Source organism: Pantherophis guttatus, chromosome 8, assembly GCF_059756535.1.
Source record: "Pantherophis guttatus breed Tessera chromosome 8, ASM5975653v1, whole genome shotgun sequence".
NCBI lineage: Eukaryota > Metazoa > Chordata > Lepidosauria > Squamata > Colubridae > Pantherophis > Pantherophis guttatus.
In genome coordinates this window covers 23,916,617-23,930,470 of record NC_142070.1, presented here as the reverse complement: position 1 = coordinate 23,930,470, position 13,854 = coordinate 23,916,617, and the positions used below count along the sequence as shown (strand labels likewise).

Genomic DNA, 13,854 nt, shown 5'->3' with positions numbered 1-13,854 from the left:
AAGAACAAAAAGCAAATAAAAGTAAGAATAGAGAGTAACAGATCTGAAAAACTGATACACAACCAATTTAAATATAGCAAACAAGACATGAGAGATAACATGCTAGCATGATATTATACGGTTAAATTCCGCCAATAACATCAGTTTAGCCATGGTATTTAAAGCACATTTAAGCGACAGTACCTTATAATCCCATGATGGCAAACCTATGGCATGCGTGCCCAAAGTGGCACACGGAGCCATGTTGCCTGGCACACGCGGCATCACCATTTCCGGTTTCTGGCGTGCATGCGCATGTGATGATCAGCTGGCCTTTGCGCGTACCGGAAACCGGAAGAGCTGGTCTTTCGTTTTCTGGCGTGAGCATGTGCACCGGCCAGCTGATTGGCATGTGCGCATGCGCGGCAGTAACCGGAAGACTTGCTGGCGGGCACACGTGTGCACCGGAAACCGGAAGTACCTTAGCTGGTGCGCACAAGCCCCCTGAGCAGCTCCTCTTCCTGGTCGCGGCCCAGATAAGCGCTCCCTTTTCAGCACTCGGTGCCGAAAAGGTTCACCATCGCTGTTATAGTCTTTGCCAAATTTGCTCATTACTCCTTCCCAGAATCTACTTACCTTCCCTACTGGTTCGGAAGTGCACGTTCTGTGCGCGACTCTGAGCGTGTGCCACATGCAATTTTGGACCCTCTGCGCATGTACAAAGTTTTCTCTGCATGTGCAGAGGGTCAAAAACAGGTTACTTCCTGGTTAAAACCACGAAGTAATGACGTCCGGGCGGGTGGGCGGAGCTTCGTGCTGCCGCCACTACCAGTTCGCCAAACCACGTGCCACCGCCATCTGTTTGCCCAAACCGGTGCGAACCGGTAGCATTTCACCCCTGCTCCTTCCCAACAACATTCTATGCAGGAAACAATGGTTGGATTTACATCAGACAGGATATCACTGTTTGTTATATCCATGTTTTCTTACAACTAGATTCACAAATAATGTTAATCTAGAGATGGGCAGTTCCAGGATTGCACACAACCACCAAGTTTCTTTTCATTGATCCTTGAAACCATTTTTTGACCACTGTTGCTCAAAATCAGTAGTATAATTTCCTACTATTGGGGGGCATAAAAAGGTGCCAAATCTGCACCTGAAACCCTAAAACAGAGTTATTTGTTTTTAGTGAAAGATACCTTTGCTCCACATTCTCCACAAAAGTCCAGAGGAAAAAAGCAAACATCCCAACTCTGCCCATTCCTGCCAGGAGGATACTAGATGCCAATTCTGGTTTCCTCCTTCTTTCCATGTATGCAGCCTCTCCAGCACCAAAAAGATTGCTCTCCCTTCCAAACTACAAACTGTTTTTCAAGCCATAATAGTTGGATGCAGATAAAACGAGGTCACAAAAACCATGTTATGGATTAATGCAATGTGTGACTCAGTGGTGGGTTTCAAATTTTTTTACTACCGGTTCTGTGGGCGTGGCTTGGCAGGCGTGGCATGGCTTGGTAGGCGTGGCTTGGTGGGCGTGACAGGTGAAGGATACTATAAAATCTCCATTCCCACCCCAATCCAGGAGAAGGTTACTGCAAAATCCCCATTTCCTCCTGATCAGCTGGGACTTGGGAGGCAGAGAATAGATGGGGGCGAGGCAGTCGGAATTTTTACTATTGGTTCTCCGAACTACTCAAAATTTCTGCTACCGGTCCTCCAGAACTGGTCAGAACCTGCTGAAACCCACCTCTGGTGTGACCCAAACCACATGTCCTATGTCCCACAATATAAAATAACTTGCAATTTGTCGTGTACACGGAAAATTGTGTTTTTTGCTGTGATGGATCTCTAGTAAGAAATAAAGAAACAAGTTAAATCCCCAATGTGGATTTAATGCAGGTATTTCAAACCATTTGGGCAAAGACTTAATAGTCCATCTTTAAGTTCATGCGGTAGTATTGAAAGAAAAGAGCTGTCACGGGTGGTGGGATTGGCTTATTCAGTCATAAAATGGCTGACAGGGATATACAAAACCATTCATTTCTGAGAAGAAGCAGCAGCTAAACTGAGTTAGCTACTGGATACCTTTGTAGCCTTCCCAGGATACTCACTAAATATACACAGCTTATTTTTGCAAGTAGTCCTTTACTTACGACCATAATTTCTGTTGCTAGTGAGACATTTGTTAAGTGAGTTTTGACCCATTTTATTATTTTTTCTTGCCACAATTGTTAAGTGAATCACTGGTTAGTAATATGGTTGTTAAATGGATCTGGATTACCCACTGATTTTGCTTATGAGAATGTCACAAAAGGTGATCACATGACCCTGGGCATTAATATGAGTCAGTTGCCAAGTGTCTGAATTTTGATCACCATGGGGATGGTTATAAGTATGAGAAATGGTAGAAAGTCATTCTTTTCAATGCCATTGTAACTTTGAATGGTCATTAAATGAATTATTGCAAGTTGAAGACTACTGTATTTTTTCCTCCCTGGGCAACTGGGTATATACAAATCATGAGGTATAACAACTTGCCATTTTTAACTTCTAAAAACACATCCAGGGAATCCAAGGACTCTTTTGAAAATAACAGTGATTTTGGAAGCTACATTTTTACAGTGCCATCCACATGTTCTTATGAAAGCATTACCAGTGACCATTAATGATTGCATCACCAAAAGCATATTTTGGGGGTCACAGGATTCCCAAGATATGAAACACAATTGCCAAATATGACATGGCTCTTTGACTCAATGTTTCTAAAAATTCACATAACTCTGAAAAATTTCAGTTCTGTCTACACTCAATACATTCTGAAGACTCATTTCATTCTGGTTAATTCTTGGGGCTTTTTTCCCTATTACCAAAGGGGATTTAAACAAATGGAAGCGGTGTCCACTTGGTTTTTTCTTACCCCAACTAACTTGGAACAAAAAGGATAGTTATCTTTATTGCACTAATTCCTTAGCAAAGAATGATAAGATTAGATACTTGAATGAGACCTACCAACACGGTACTGTGCAATTTGGAGACTTCCATACTGTCAGCAGAGTTGCTGAGGAGGTTATTGTCAACTTGACGAAAACAGTACTGTGCATGTGTTGCAACATTATATGGACACATGAAAGAGGGACCTTGCATTGTGATGGCACAATACCGCTTCTATTAATTTAACAAAAGTTTTATTTATTTGCTAAATTTATTTGCCACCTATCTTGCCACTGGGCTACTATTCTATTTACACAAAAGAAATCTGCCAACTACTTCAACACGCACTTGCCAGAACTGTTATTTAAGCCAGCATTCCACAAAGTGATCAATATCACTTCTCAAGGCTTGACGAAGCTATCCATTATTGCTGTTGTTATTCGTCATAGTACTATTAAATAGTATTCATTTTTTATATAATAAATGGTCGAAGAACGATCTGAAACTTCGTGAAGTGGTTGATGAGCTGAAAAAGTTTAGGGTCCCCTGATTTAAGCCAATGAGCCCACCCCGTCTGCCAGCTATTTCCTTATTCATGTGAGCATTCCATCAAAGGGAAGCTGGCCATGTCTTTTGAGTGGATGGCTTCATCATTCTACTGCTCCGAATATCAATGAATTTTCCCTAAAATTAATGAATCTGCCTTACCTTAGGGTTAGGATATCCTGTCGGTTTCTGCTATTTGGAAACGTAGTTAAAACCATTATTTCCTACTAGGCCTTGGAGAAGAGTGGGGACTAAGGCCTGTTACGACTAAGTAAGTCCTTAGTCTTAACTAGCACTAAGGACTAAGCCCTGTAAGGACTAAGCCCTGTTATACAAAGTCCTCGATTACTATGTTTTGTGGGGATTTTTAAAAGTGTCACTATTATAACCAATGTTTTTTTTCCTTATTGGAAACGCCACAGCTACTTTAATTTAAATACTGTTTTTAAAAAAAAACAGGCTATTAGGGGATTTGGGAGGGAGGAGATAAGAGATTCTTCTTTTTGATGCCTCTTTAATAAAAAAAAGAAGTTCTGGAATGGCACTATCGGCAAAAATGAAAGTTGGGATGAGACTTAGTTTGAAAGTTCCGAGTTATAATTCCTAAGTGTCTATGAAGATCCTCAGTCATCCAGGTCATGGTTGTCCCAAAGGTGCTTTTTCGAAGAGGCAACTGGAGTTTCTGGTTTTTCTTAGAAGACGTTTTGCTTCTCATCCAAGAAGCTTCTTCAGTTCTGACTGGATGGTGGGGAATGGATCACACAATAAATCTTCCATTCCCCACCATCCTGTCAGAGTTGAAGAAACTTCTTGCATGAGAAGCGAAACATCTTCCAAGAAAAACCAGAAACTCCAGTTGCCTCTTTGAAAAAGCACCTTTGGGTATAATTCCTAAGGTTTTTCAAAGGAAGTTACAGTATCCAAAAGGCGGCATATCCGTCCCAGCTAAAGGTTTTCTCTTACCATACCTTGAGCACCACAAGCCCAAACCAGATTGGAAGCATCTGGCTCTTTACTAGTGTAGTAACTTAATGGGATCTTATCTACACAGATCAACTTTGCTCCACTTGCAACCTGGATTTCTCAACCTCAGCAACTTTAAGACATGTGGACTTCCAACTCCCAGAATTTCCCAACTATTCCAGATTATATAGTATAGTAAACTATATGTTGCATGAGAAGTATAATTCTCATACCATACTAAGTGGCCATTCTCGGAGTTGTAGTCCAGGAAGGCTGCAGTGGAGGAAGGTGGTGTCCTTCTCCTGCTGGGCTCCTCTTTTGCTAGCAGTTTTGATTTCCCTCCCCCATTGCAACAGACTATAAGATCACCCTTCCCTTTAGTATTATTAATCAAAGGCACTTTTTGGCACAGGTTTTCCGGCTCTTAGCCCAGCGCTCGGGGAATCCAATCGCGGCGAGAAGCAGATTTTCCATGCACTAAACCAAGGGAGGCGGAGGGCCAGGGAGGCTCAAAGCTGGACTGCTCCAGCCGCCGACGCCCCTTATATCCAGCCTCGGAGGGCAGACGGCTCCGTGAGGCAGCTCACCTGGGCGATCCCGGAGCCCATCAGGCCGGCTCCGACCACTGTCACATGCTTGATCACCAGCTTCTTGGCGGCTGCGGTGGAAGCCAGGCGCACGAAGGGACGGGTCGCGAAAGCCATGGCGAAGCACACGCTCTTCTGCAAGGAGGAGGAGGAGGCAGCGGCGGCGGGGGCGTCGCTGGCCCTAGAGGCAGCCGAGGATGGGCGGGCCAGCGCCGACAAATCCAGCGCGATGCTGCCGACCCCAGAAGGCCGAGCTTCCTACCCGCTCCTCCCATTTGCCTTTAGTCAGGAAGGCGGAGGTTGGCTAGGTTAGCTGCTGGATGGCCTCGGCCCTCTTTTTTTCTCTGCGGCGCTTCGGGTGGTTCTTTGGAGCCGCCTTGTTTTGCCAGACTCCGTCGGTTGTCAAGACTTCATTTGCCAGCAAAAAAACCTCATGCTTTTGAACTGCGAGGCCTTCTCCTTCGTGCACCTTATTGTTTCTCAACCTTTGGCGACTTAGACTTCCCAGAATTCTTCTTTTTGGGAGTTGGAAGTCCACATCTCTTCAAGTCGCCAAGGTTGAGAGACGTTGGAGAATCACCTCCAGATATTGCCAGGATTTTGCTTAGGGCTAAGATTTCACCATTTGTTTTTCAAGGCGTGGGGGCCATTATCGGAAAGTGTAGTGCAGGGGTCAGCAACCTGCGGCTCTGGAGCCACATGTGGCTCTTTCACCCTTCTGCTGTGGCTCCCTGTCACTCAAAATATGTGTCACAACAAGCAATGTGCGACACCCACCAGCACACGATTTATTGAGCTTTTAAACCCCAGGTTAGGCCAACCATGGATAAATCCAAGAAAAGAAAAGTTTCAGAAGAAAACACAAGGTTTAATGCAACTACATATGCTAGTTTTGTGGCCGCTCAAGAAATAGGCGTGGAAAGGGTTTTGTGGCTCCCAGTGTTTTCTGTGGGAAACGGGTCCAAATGGCTCTTGAGTGTTTAAGATTGCAGACCCCTGGTGTAGTGGAAACAATGTCTGCTTTCATTTAGTTAAGACCATGGTTGAGTTTGCGTATCTGCAATATAATTCTACAAATCGGATTATAATGTGGTTTAGGAATGGTTTAAATTCTATTGAGCTCTATTTTTCCCCACGGTTTTTCTGAATGTTTAATACTTATTTTGAACAGCTCTTGAAATAGCCGAAGCTTAAATCTATTTTGTCAACTTCCTCTTGTTTAATAGCAATAGCACTTAGATTTATATACTGTTTCACAGTGCTTAACAGTGCTCGGTGGCTGAGCTTGTCAATCAAAAGGTCAGCAGTTCAGCTGTTCAATCCCTAGTGCTGCATAATGGGGTGAACTGTTACTTGTCCCAACTTCTGCCAACCTAGCAGTTCGAAAGCACGTAAAAAAAATGCAAGTAGAAAAATAGGGACCATCTTTCCTTTCTGTTCCATGCACCTTTGGTGTTGAGTCATGCCGGCCACATGACCATGGAGATATCTTCAGACAGCGCTGGCTCTTCGGCTTTGAAACGGAGATGTGCACCGCCCCCTAGAGTCGGGAATGACTAATACATGTGTGCGAGGGGAACCTTTACCTTTAAATGGTTTACAGACCCAGCATATTGCCCCCCAACAATCTGGGTCCTCAGTTTACAGGCATCAAGGTTCTTGGATTCAGCTTCCTGATCATTGTCACTTTTGCTTTTTTAAAAACATTATGTGTATTTAATGATGTAGGCTTTTACTACAATAAAAACACCACATGATTTCACTGTATTTCCCTCCAAAAGAAAAATTAATTGCTGGCATTTAAGAGCACAAAGATTCAGATTATAGAAGAGTATAAATTTCAATAAATTTTACATTTATAATAAAAGCAATTAGGTAAATAATTCAGTATTTGATAACACTCATTTCCTAAACAAAGGCTTCAGAATGTATCTGTTAACGTAAGAATCTTTGTTCCATATTTCAGGGATTTTCAAATTGGTCCTGTCAAACCTGAACATTCACCAGAAACTAAACGCAAAAAAAATTTCAGAGTTAATTCTCATCACAGCTTTCTCTTTCAGGGCTCCAGGATTTACCGGTATTTATTTAACTGCTGTAACAGGTACTCTGGCCTGAAAAGTTTGAAAACCCATTTTATATGACAGTAATTCTGCTTGGCACATATGGCTTACACATATACTAAATATAAATATGTGTGCAGTGTTGATTTATTGCCCGCTTCACTTTCTAAAGGCTGGTGAGTTTAGCTCACCCATTGCATTGTGCCACTGATTTGTTAACTTACCAGTAGTTGGCTGCACTTACATAACCCACTGAGGCGTAACAACATTGTTTGAAATTATAATTAGTTTAGACAATATAGGAAAAATATACCCATTTTACAATAGTTTTACCTGTATATGGTTCAATTTAAAGAAATCATTTGAATTAAGAATTTTTACATAGAAAACTACAGTTGCCAAGAATACTTGGAGAAAGATCATTACAGTAGTGTCAAATCAGCCAGAAATAGAAAGAACACCAGAAGAAAACATTGAGGTACATAAAAAAGGATATCTGTAATATAATTCTCACCAACCTGAGATTTTGCAGATATTTTGTACTCCCAAGCATTTGAATAGCAATTGAGGAAGGCTAGTAAAAAAAATTTGTTATATTTTTAATACCCACAGGAGAACGTGTTTTAAATCAAAATTGTCTTCTTAATAGTCGGTTTTTAAAAACAAAACTTTATTTAGACAAATATTTTATTTATCTAAAACTTTATTTAGATGAACATATTTCACACTGTGTCTAAATATAGGCCCCTTTAAAAAAAAGCAATCTTATTATTTCAGATCTTGGATTTTACATTCTCATCCTAAAATTCTAAACAAGGCATTCATTTCAAAAACAACATTAGACAATATAAACATTAGCAAGGTATAGGCAACTAATATACCCAGCTCTTATACAGGCCCTTAATGCCTTCTAAAATGCAGAAATACAGACCTTTGGAATCTGACAAAATTATAAAATGCTTCAGTAAAAGATTGCTTCATTACAAAAAGACACACATGCCATACCAAGGATCGGTTGTATTTTGCCTCATAAGATTATCTGCCATAGCAGTACTCGTCTAAATGTTAGCAGTGCAATTGAAGGATAAGGATTGTCGAAGATGGCCAAGTTTCCTTTTTAAAGGATAATTCATTCTGCGAGTTACAGTAATTCATATTACACTATGTCACAATGCCCTTTGTTTAATTTTTAACACTATTGTATGAACCAGTTAAATATTGTTCATGCAATAAACCACAAGTAAGCGAAAAATGGTTGAGTCTGTTCATCAAACCTGCTGATCCATTAATTCAGGTTCTCTCTCAACTGAAAATGAATGAAAACCCGCCATGTTCAATTGGAATTACTTTTGATTTTCCATCAAAAAGTACAAGCCCCAAATTTTGGCAGTATGATTTTTTTTTAATTAGGATAACATGCAGGAAAAGGAATAGCTACCTTACCTCACCAAGGAAAATTTCTCTCTTTTAAAATGCAGTTAATTTAATTAAAACGTTACAAAATAAAGTTCTCTTCAAACATGTCTAAGTGCATCCTCATGTCTCTGTATGAAAACAGGAATTGGGAAAAGATAAGGGAGTCTTTCTCTCACATAAATTAATAATTATTGATTATTTAGATCATGGTGATGAAATCAGATTCAATAATGAAATAGTTATAAACTTTTATATACTTTTATAAATCCTTGTAAACTAAATACTTAGGAGTAGGAATACTTATTATATTAATTATATTCATATAATATAATTCAACTTACTATAAGTAATTAAGCAATTAATTTGTAACTGGATTGTAATTATATCGTACTGTATCTCTATGCTGGGTTATTGATTTATAAGTGTAAAATCTGATTACCGTATTTTTCGGAGTATAAGACGCACCGGAGTATAAGACACACCTACCTTTTTTGGTGAGGAAAAGAAGAAAAAGAAATCTCCCTCTGCCTCTGAGCAATTTTGCCTTGTTGCAGCAAACAGCAAACAGCCTGCTTTATTTTCATTTTCCTTTTCAGCATACCTTGATTAGCACAAGGAAAAAAAATCTACTCCAGCAATTTACGTCTTGCAGCAAGCAGCAGAGCCCTGCGCAAATCAGCTGAGAGCCAATCAGCTGAGAGTCGGGAGGCCCATCCAATCAACTTGTGCTAATTAGGCTGTGCTGAAGCTGGAAGGAGCTGTTTTTTCTTGCTGTTTGCTTGCAAGGAGGTAACTGCTGCGAGGCAGAGGCCAAAGGGTGGGAGCCAGTGGGCAGGCGGGGCTACATTCGGTGTATAACACACACCTAAATTGTCACCCCCTTTTAGGGGGGAAAAAGGTGCATCTTATACTCCAAAAAATATGGTAAGTAATTAAGGATATTACAATAGAAATAGAAAATAGAGCGTAAAATACACATAGATTATAAAAAATAGGTAAGCAACTCAATGACAACAGTGGATGGTAATTTGGGCAAAAATTTATAATATTCTGGGAGAACAAAGTAAAATCTTAAAAGAAATGACTACCATTACCACCACAACCCTAAGAGCAGGGAAAAGGGCGGCATCAAATCCAACAGTGGCGATGGCCTCCCCATCAAACCAGAAAACAATAGATATGATGCTCCTGGCAGAAAAACCTAATACTAACTTATCAGTTCAAATGATGCAATCTACATTAGTCACAATACAGGACAGCATGATGAAAATGCAAGAGATAATGGTTAAAAATCATGGTGACCTGAAATTGGATATACAAACATTAGACACCAAAATGGATTCAATTCAACAGGCAATACAAAAAAATGAACAAAGAATTAAATCAGTCGAAATCAAAACAGAACAAACGGGAAAAAAATTAGAACAGGTAGATCAAAAACTTATGCTGGCAAATAAGGATTTGGAAAATTCCCTGATAGATCTTGAGATGGACCGAGCCGCCTTCTATTTGAGGTTTCAGAATGTAGTTGAAATAAAAGAAGAGAATCTAGGGGAGATAATGGCGGAACTGATTGCTGAAGCTCTGCAGAGAGATAAACGAGATTAGGAACAAACTTGATGAAATATATCAAGCTCAAACTAACTATGCAAGTCGCCATCACTTCCTAAGAGAGGTACATATTAGATTTGCATGCAAAAAGATCTGGGAGGATGTATATAAAACTACAAAAGAAGAACCAATATTCTATAACGGGACAGAAATCATAACACTAAAACAGATTCCTAGACGGATATGAGAACAAAGGAGGGACTATAGGTTCCTGGCATTACTTCTGAATACAAAAAGAATTCTATTTAGGTGGATCATCCCAGAAGGAATGATAATAACTTGGCAGGGGAAAAAAATTAAAATTGATAACCTGGACAAAGCCCAAGAATTATTTGATCAATTGACAGGGGTGAAGGAAAGCTCAAGCAGCAGAGAGCAATTGGAGGTGGTTAGTACAGAAGAACAAACACAAGGATTTGGAAGTGAGAAAATGGAAGAAAGAACTAGGGTGACAATGGAAAACCGAGATGAAGGAAAAGAAACTGGGATCAGACCAAAAAGAACTCCTAGGGCAACCAGAAATCAGAGACCGGCAGATAAATAAGAAAATAGAGAAAAAAACCGAACTACTATCAATAAACATAAATGGACTGAATGATCAGACAAAAAAGAAAAAGATACTTTCAAAATGAGACAGAATGTAGATATAATATGCCTTAGGGGAGTGGCCAATTAGTCCCAAGCCTTACTCTCGAGGAGACCTCCTCCTGAGGAGCCACTCCTGCCTTTTCACAGCTCTGTGAGCTCGTGCATCGAGAAGAGGCTCCTCCTCTTCTTCCTCTTCATTTATGGGAGCTTCTGAAGGTTCTGAAGGCCCTGGCTGAATCCCCACCTCTGGCACCACATCTTCTCCAGCCTCCTTATTGTCCGACTCGAGTGCCAACTGCACAGGCTGCTGGCACAGCACCACACCAGCCTCCTCGCTGTTGGAATCAGCTATTAACTGCACAGGCTGCTGATGGGCCACAACAATATTAGAATATTACGAGGCACATCCAGAGAAGCAAGTAGCCCTTGTTTTTCTGGATGCGCAGAAAGCCTTCGATAATTTAAATTGGACATACATGATTAAACTAATTAAAGAAATGAAATTTGGTACTAAATTTGAACAGATGATTGAAACAATTTATTCCACCCAAAAAGCAAATATTATAATTAATGGAGAAATTACAAAATCATTTGAGATAAAAAAGTGTTCGCCAAGGATGCCCATTATCACCTTTTTATTTTGACATTGGAATCACTTTTGAGAAAGATTAGGGCAAATACAGAGATTAAGGGGACCAAAATTAAGAGAGAAGAATATAAATTAAAAGCATTCACAGATGATTTGGTGTTTTTTATTGAGGATCTAAGAGAGACAGACCCGATATTAATAAAGAAGATAGAAAAATATGGAGAGATATCCGGCCTTAAAATCAACAAGACAAATCGAACACCGATTGGGGGGGTCAAAAGCCCTACTAAGCAGGTATACAAAAGTATGAAGGCTATTGCTTAAAAGCATTGTAAGCCGCCCTGAATCTCCGGAGAAGGGTGGCATATAAATCAAACTAATAAAATAAATAAAATAAAAATAATAGTCAAAAATATGACAGAACAACAAGAAAAAGAATTAGAAGGGAAATTGGGACTACAAAGCGCTAAAAAATTAAATATTTAGGAATATGGTTGACTGCGAAGTGCTCTTCAATAAGAGGATAATTATACAAAACTTATATAGCAAATAAAATTGGATTTAGAAAGATGGGGTGCACTACAAATATCTATGATGGGCAGAATCGCAGCCATCAAAATGAATGTTCTGCCAAAACTGTTATATCTTTTCCAGACCATACCCATAAAATTAGATAGGAAATTCTTTATAGAACTGAATCAAATTACACTGAAATTTATATGGGCTGGCAGAAAACCACAAATAAAACTAACAGACCTCCAAGATAGCAGAAGCAGAGGTGGTCTAGGGCTCCCAGATTGGCGACTCTATTATAAAGCAGCAATTCTAACCTGGATTAAGGCGTGGACAAATTTAAGAAATAAAAGATTACTTATATTGGAAGAGCATGATTTACAAAAAGGGTGGCATGCCTTTCTATGGGATAAAGAAAATAAATCCCACTCATATTTTTTTCACCACAAAGAGGCTTTAATGCCAAGAAACTAAAAAAAAATATGACAGACTCTGAGTACTATGTATCATGGGAAAAATGGTACGAATGGATGAAAAAGAAAGATGAAACAGGCTCAGACATAACAAAATTTGATGAAATAAAATATATAGACTATAAGTATTCTATAGGGATAAGGTTTGCAAATGGACACAGTTCTGCAAAAAAAAATATATCTTTTTCTTTTCCTTTTCCTTTTTTTCTTTCTTTTTTCCTCTTTCCTTTTCTTTCTCTTTCTTTCTTTTTTCTCTTGTGTATCTCTTGTATTCTTTTTTTTCTGTTTTTGCATGTATTTTTGTATCTACGTTTGTGGTTTCGTGTTTATTGAAAAATTAATAAAAACCTTTTTTAAAAAAAGAATTGCATTCCTACCTATCTTTCATTTCTAAAGGCCTTTTTAAATTAAATGTTATGTCCCAAAATTCAAACTCAAATATTTGTCAATTGAATTATTTTATGAATAGTTCATGCCAAGACCACAATTATAACTGGTCAAGACTGTTCTCCAATACAAATGGTAAGAGCACTAAAGTGCTAGAGACAAGTACATCTTCTGCCCAATAAAATCCTATTTTTAGATATTTATCATTGTATTTCCTATGCTTTCCTGAAGCAGTTACAGTTTGACCATGCTAATGCCACTTCCTATGGCATTTAAACTATGTATTACACATTTTCAACATAGATGTTATGGGTGGCTTGCTGGTTAAATCAGTTTCTGAAATCTGCCAGAAACTCAGAATGTGAACAGTTGAGAAATTACCTAAATTGTGCCAACAAAAATTTGCTTTTAGCAAACAATGAACAGAGCTGCCCTGAGATAAATCTCAAGAAATACATATTAAAAATTGAATTGTGGAAGTCCACTCACTGTTTTGCTTTTCTTGATTAACACAAAGGAACAGTAGTTTGGACACAAAGATGGTCCCTTAGAATCAATAACATCATTCTGCATCACCCTGAAATCTCATTCCATTTCCATTATCTTTTAAAAGTAAATTTTGCCTTCATTATTAAAACAAGGATGGAACATTCATTTAATTGAACACATCTATGTATGTTTGAGGCTTTATACTTTTTTCTTTTAAGCAGCCTCCCTGGAGCACGTAAAAGGAGTCGGCCCGAGGATTGAACTAACATTTGCATGTGCAGGACAGCTATTTTTTTTTCTTGATTTACTGCTGAAAGTGAAGACAAGCCAAACTTACCCAATAGAAGACACACACCCAAGACTCCCCAACAGACTCTGGTTTTTAAGACAGTTTGCAATGCCGCTTAAGTTTTTAAAATAACCTGTTAAGCATCTTTAACTATGTCTTTTTAAAAAGTTCCAAATACATAAAGTGCTTTCTGATTTATTTTTTTTTTTTTTTTTGGCTTTTGTCTATTGTCGTGTGCAAATTAGATTTCCAATATTTTCCTTTGCTTTTTATCTACTATAAAAAGGCATTTAACACCATTTAATGGTTCCCTTACATGTGGCTGCCCCAATTTTCTCTTGTTACTCTGCAGCTCTTGGGGTCAACATACTTCAGTTTGTTTCTATAGTTGAAGAGTTTCAGCGTATCAAGTGGGGGACAGCCCAAG

At 39.1% G+C, this 13,854-nt stretch overlaps 1 protein-coding gene across 1 annotated transcript in view; it reads right to left on the bottom strand.

Annotated features, from left to right (window-relative positions):
• HADH (hydroxyacyl-CoA dehydrogenase) overlaps positions 1–7,030 on the bottom strand; it is a 30,946-nt gene extending 23,916 nt beyond the window's left edge. Inside the window, exon 1 of the mRNA XM_034442245.3 lies at positions 5,010–7,030. Coding sequence (XP_034298136.1) covers positions 5,010–5,126 — 117 coding nt within the window. The 5' untranslated portion in view covers positions 5,127–7,030. The remainder of the gene's footprint in view (positions 1–5,009) is intronic.
• Between the last annotated feature and the right edge of the window lie 6,824 nt (positions 7,031–13,854).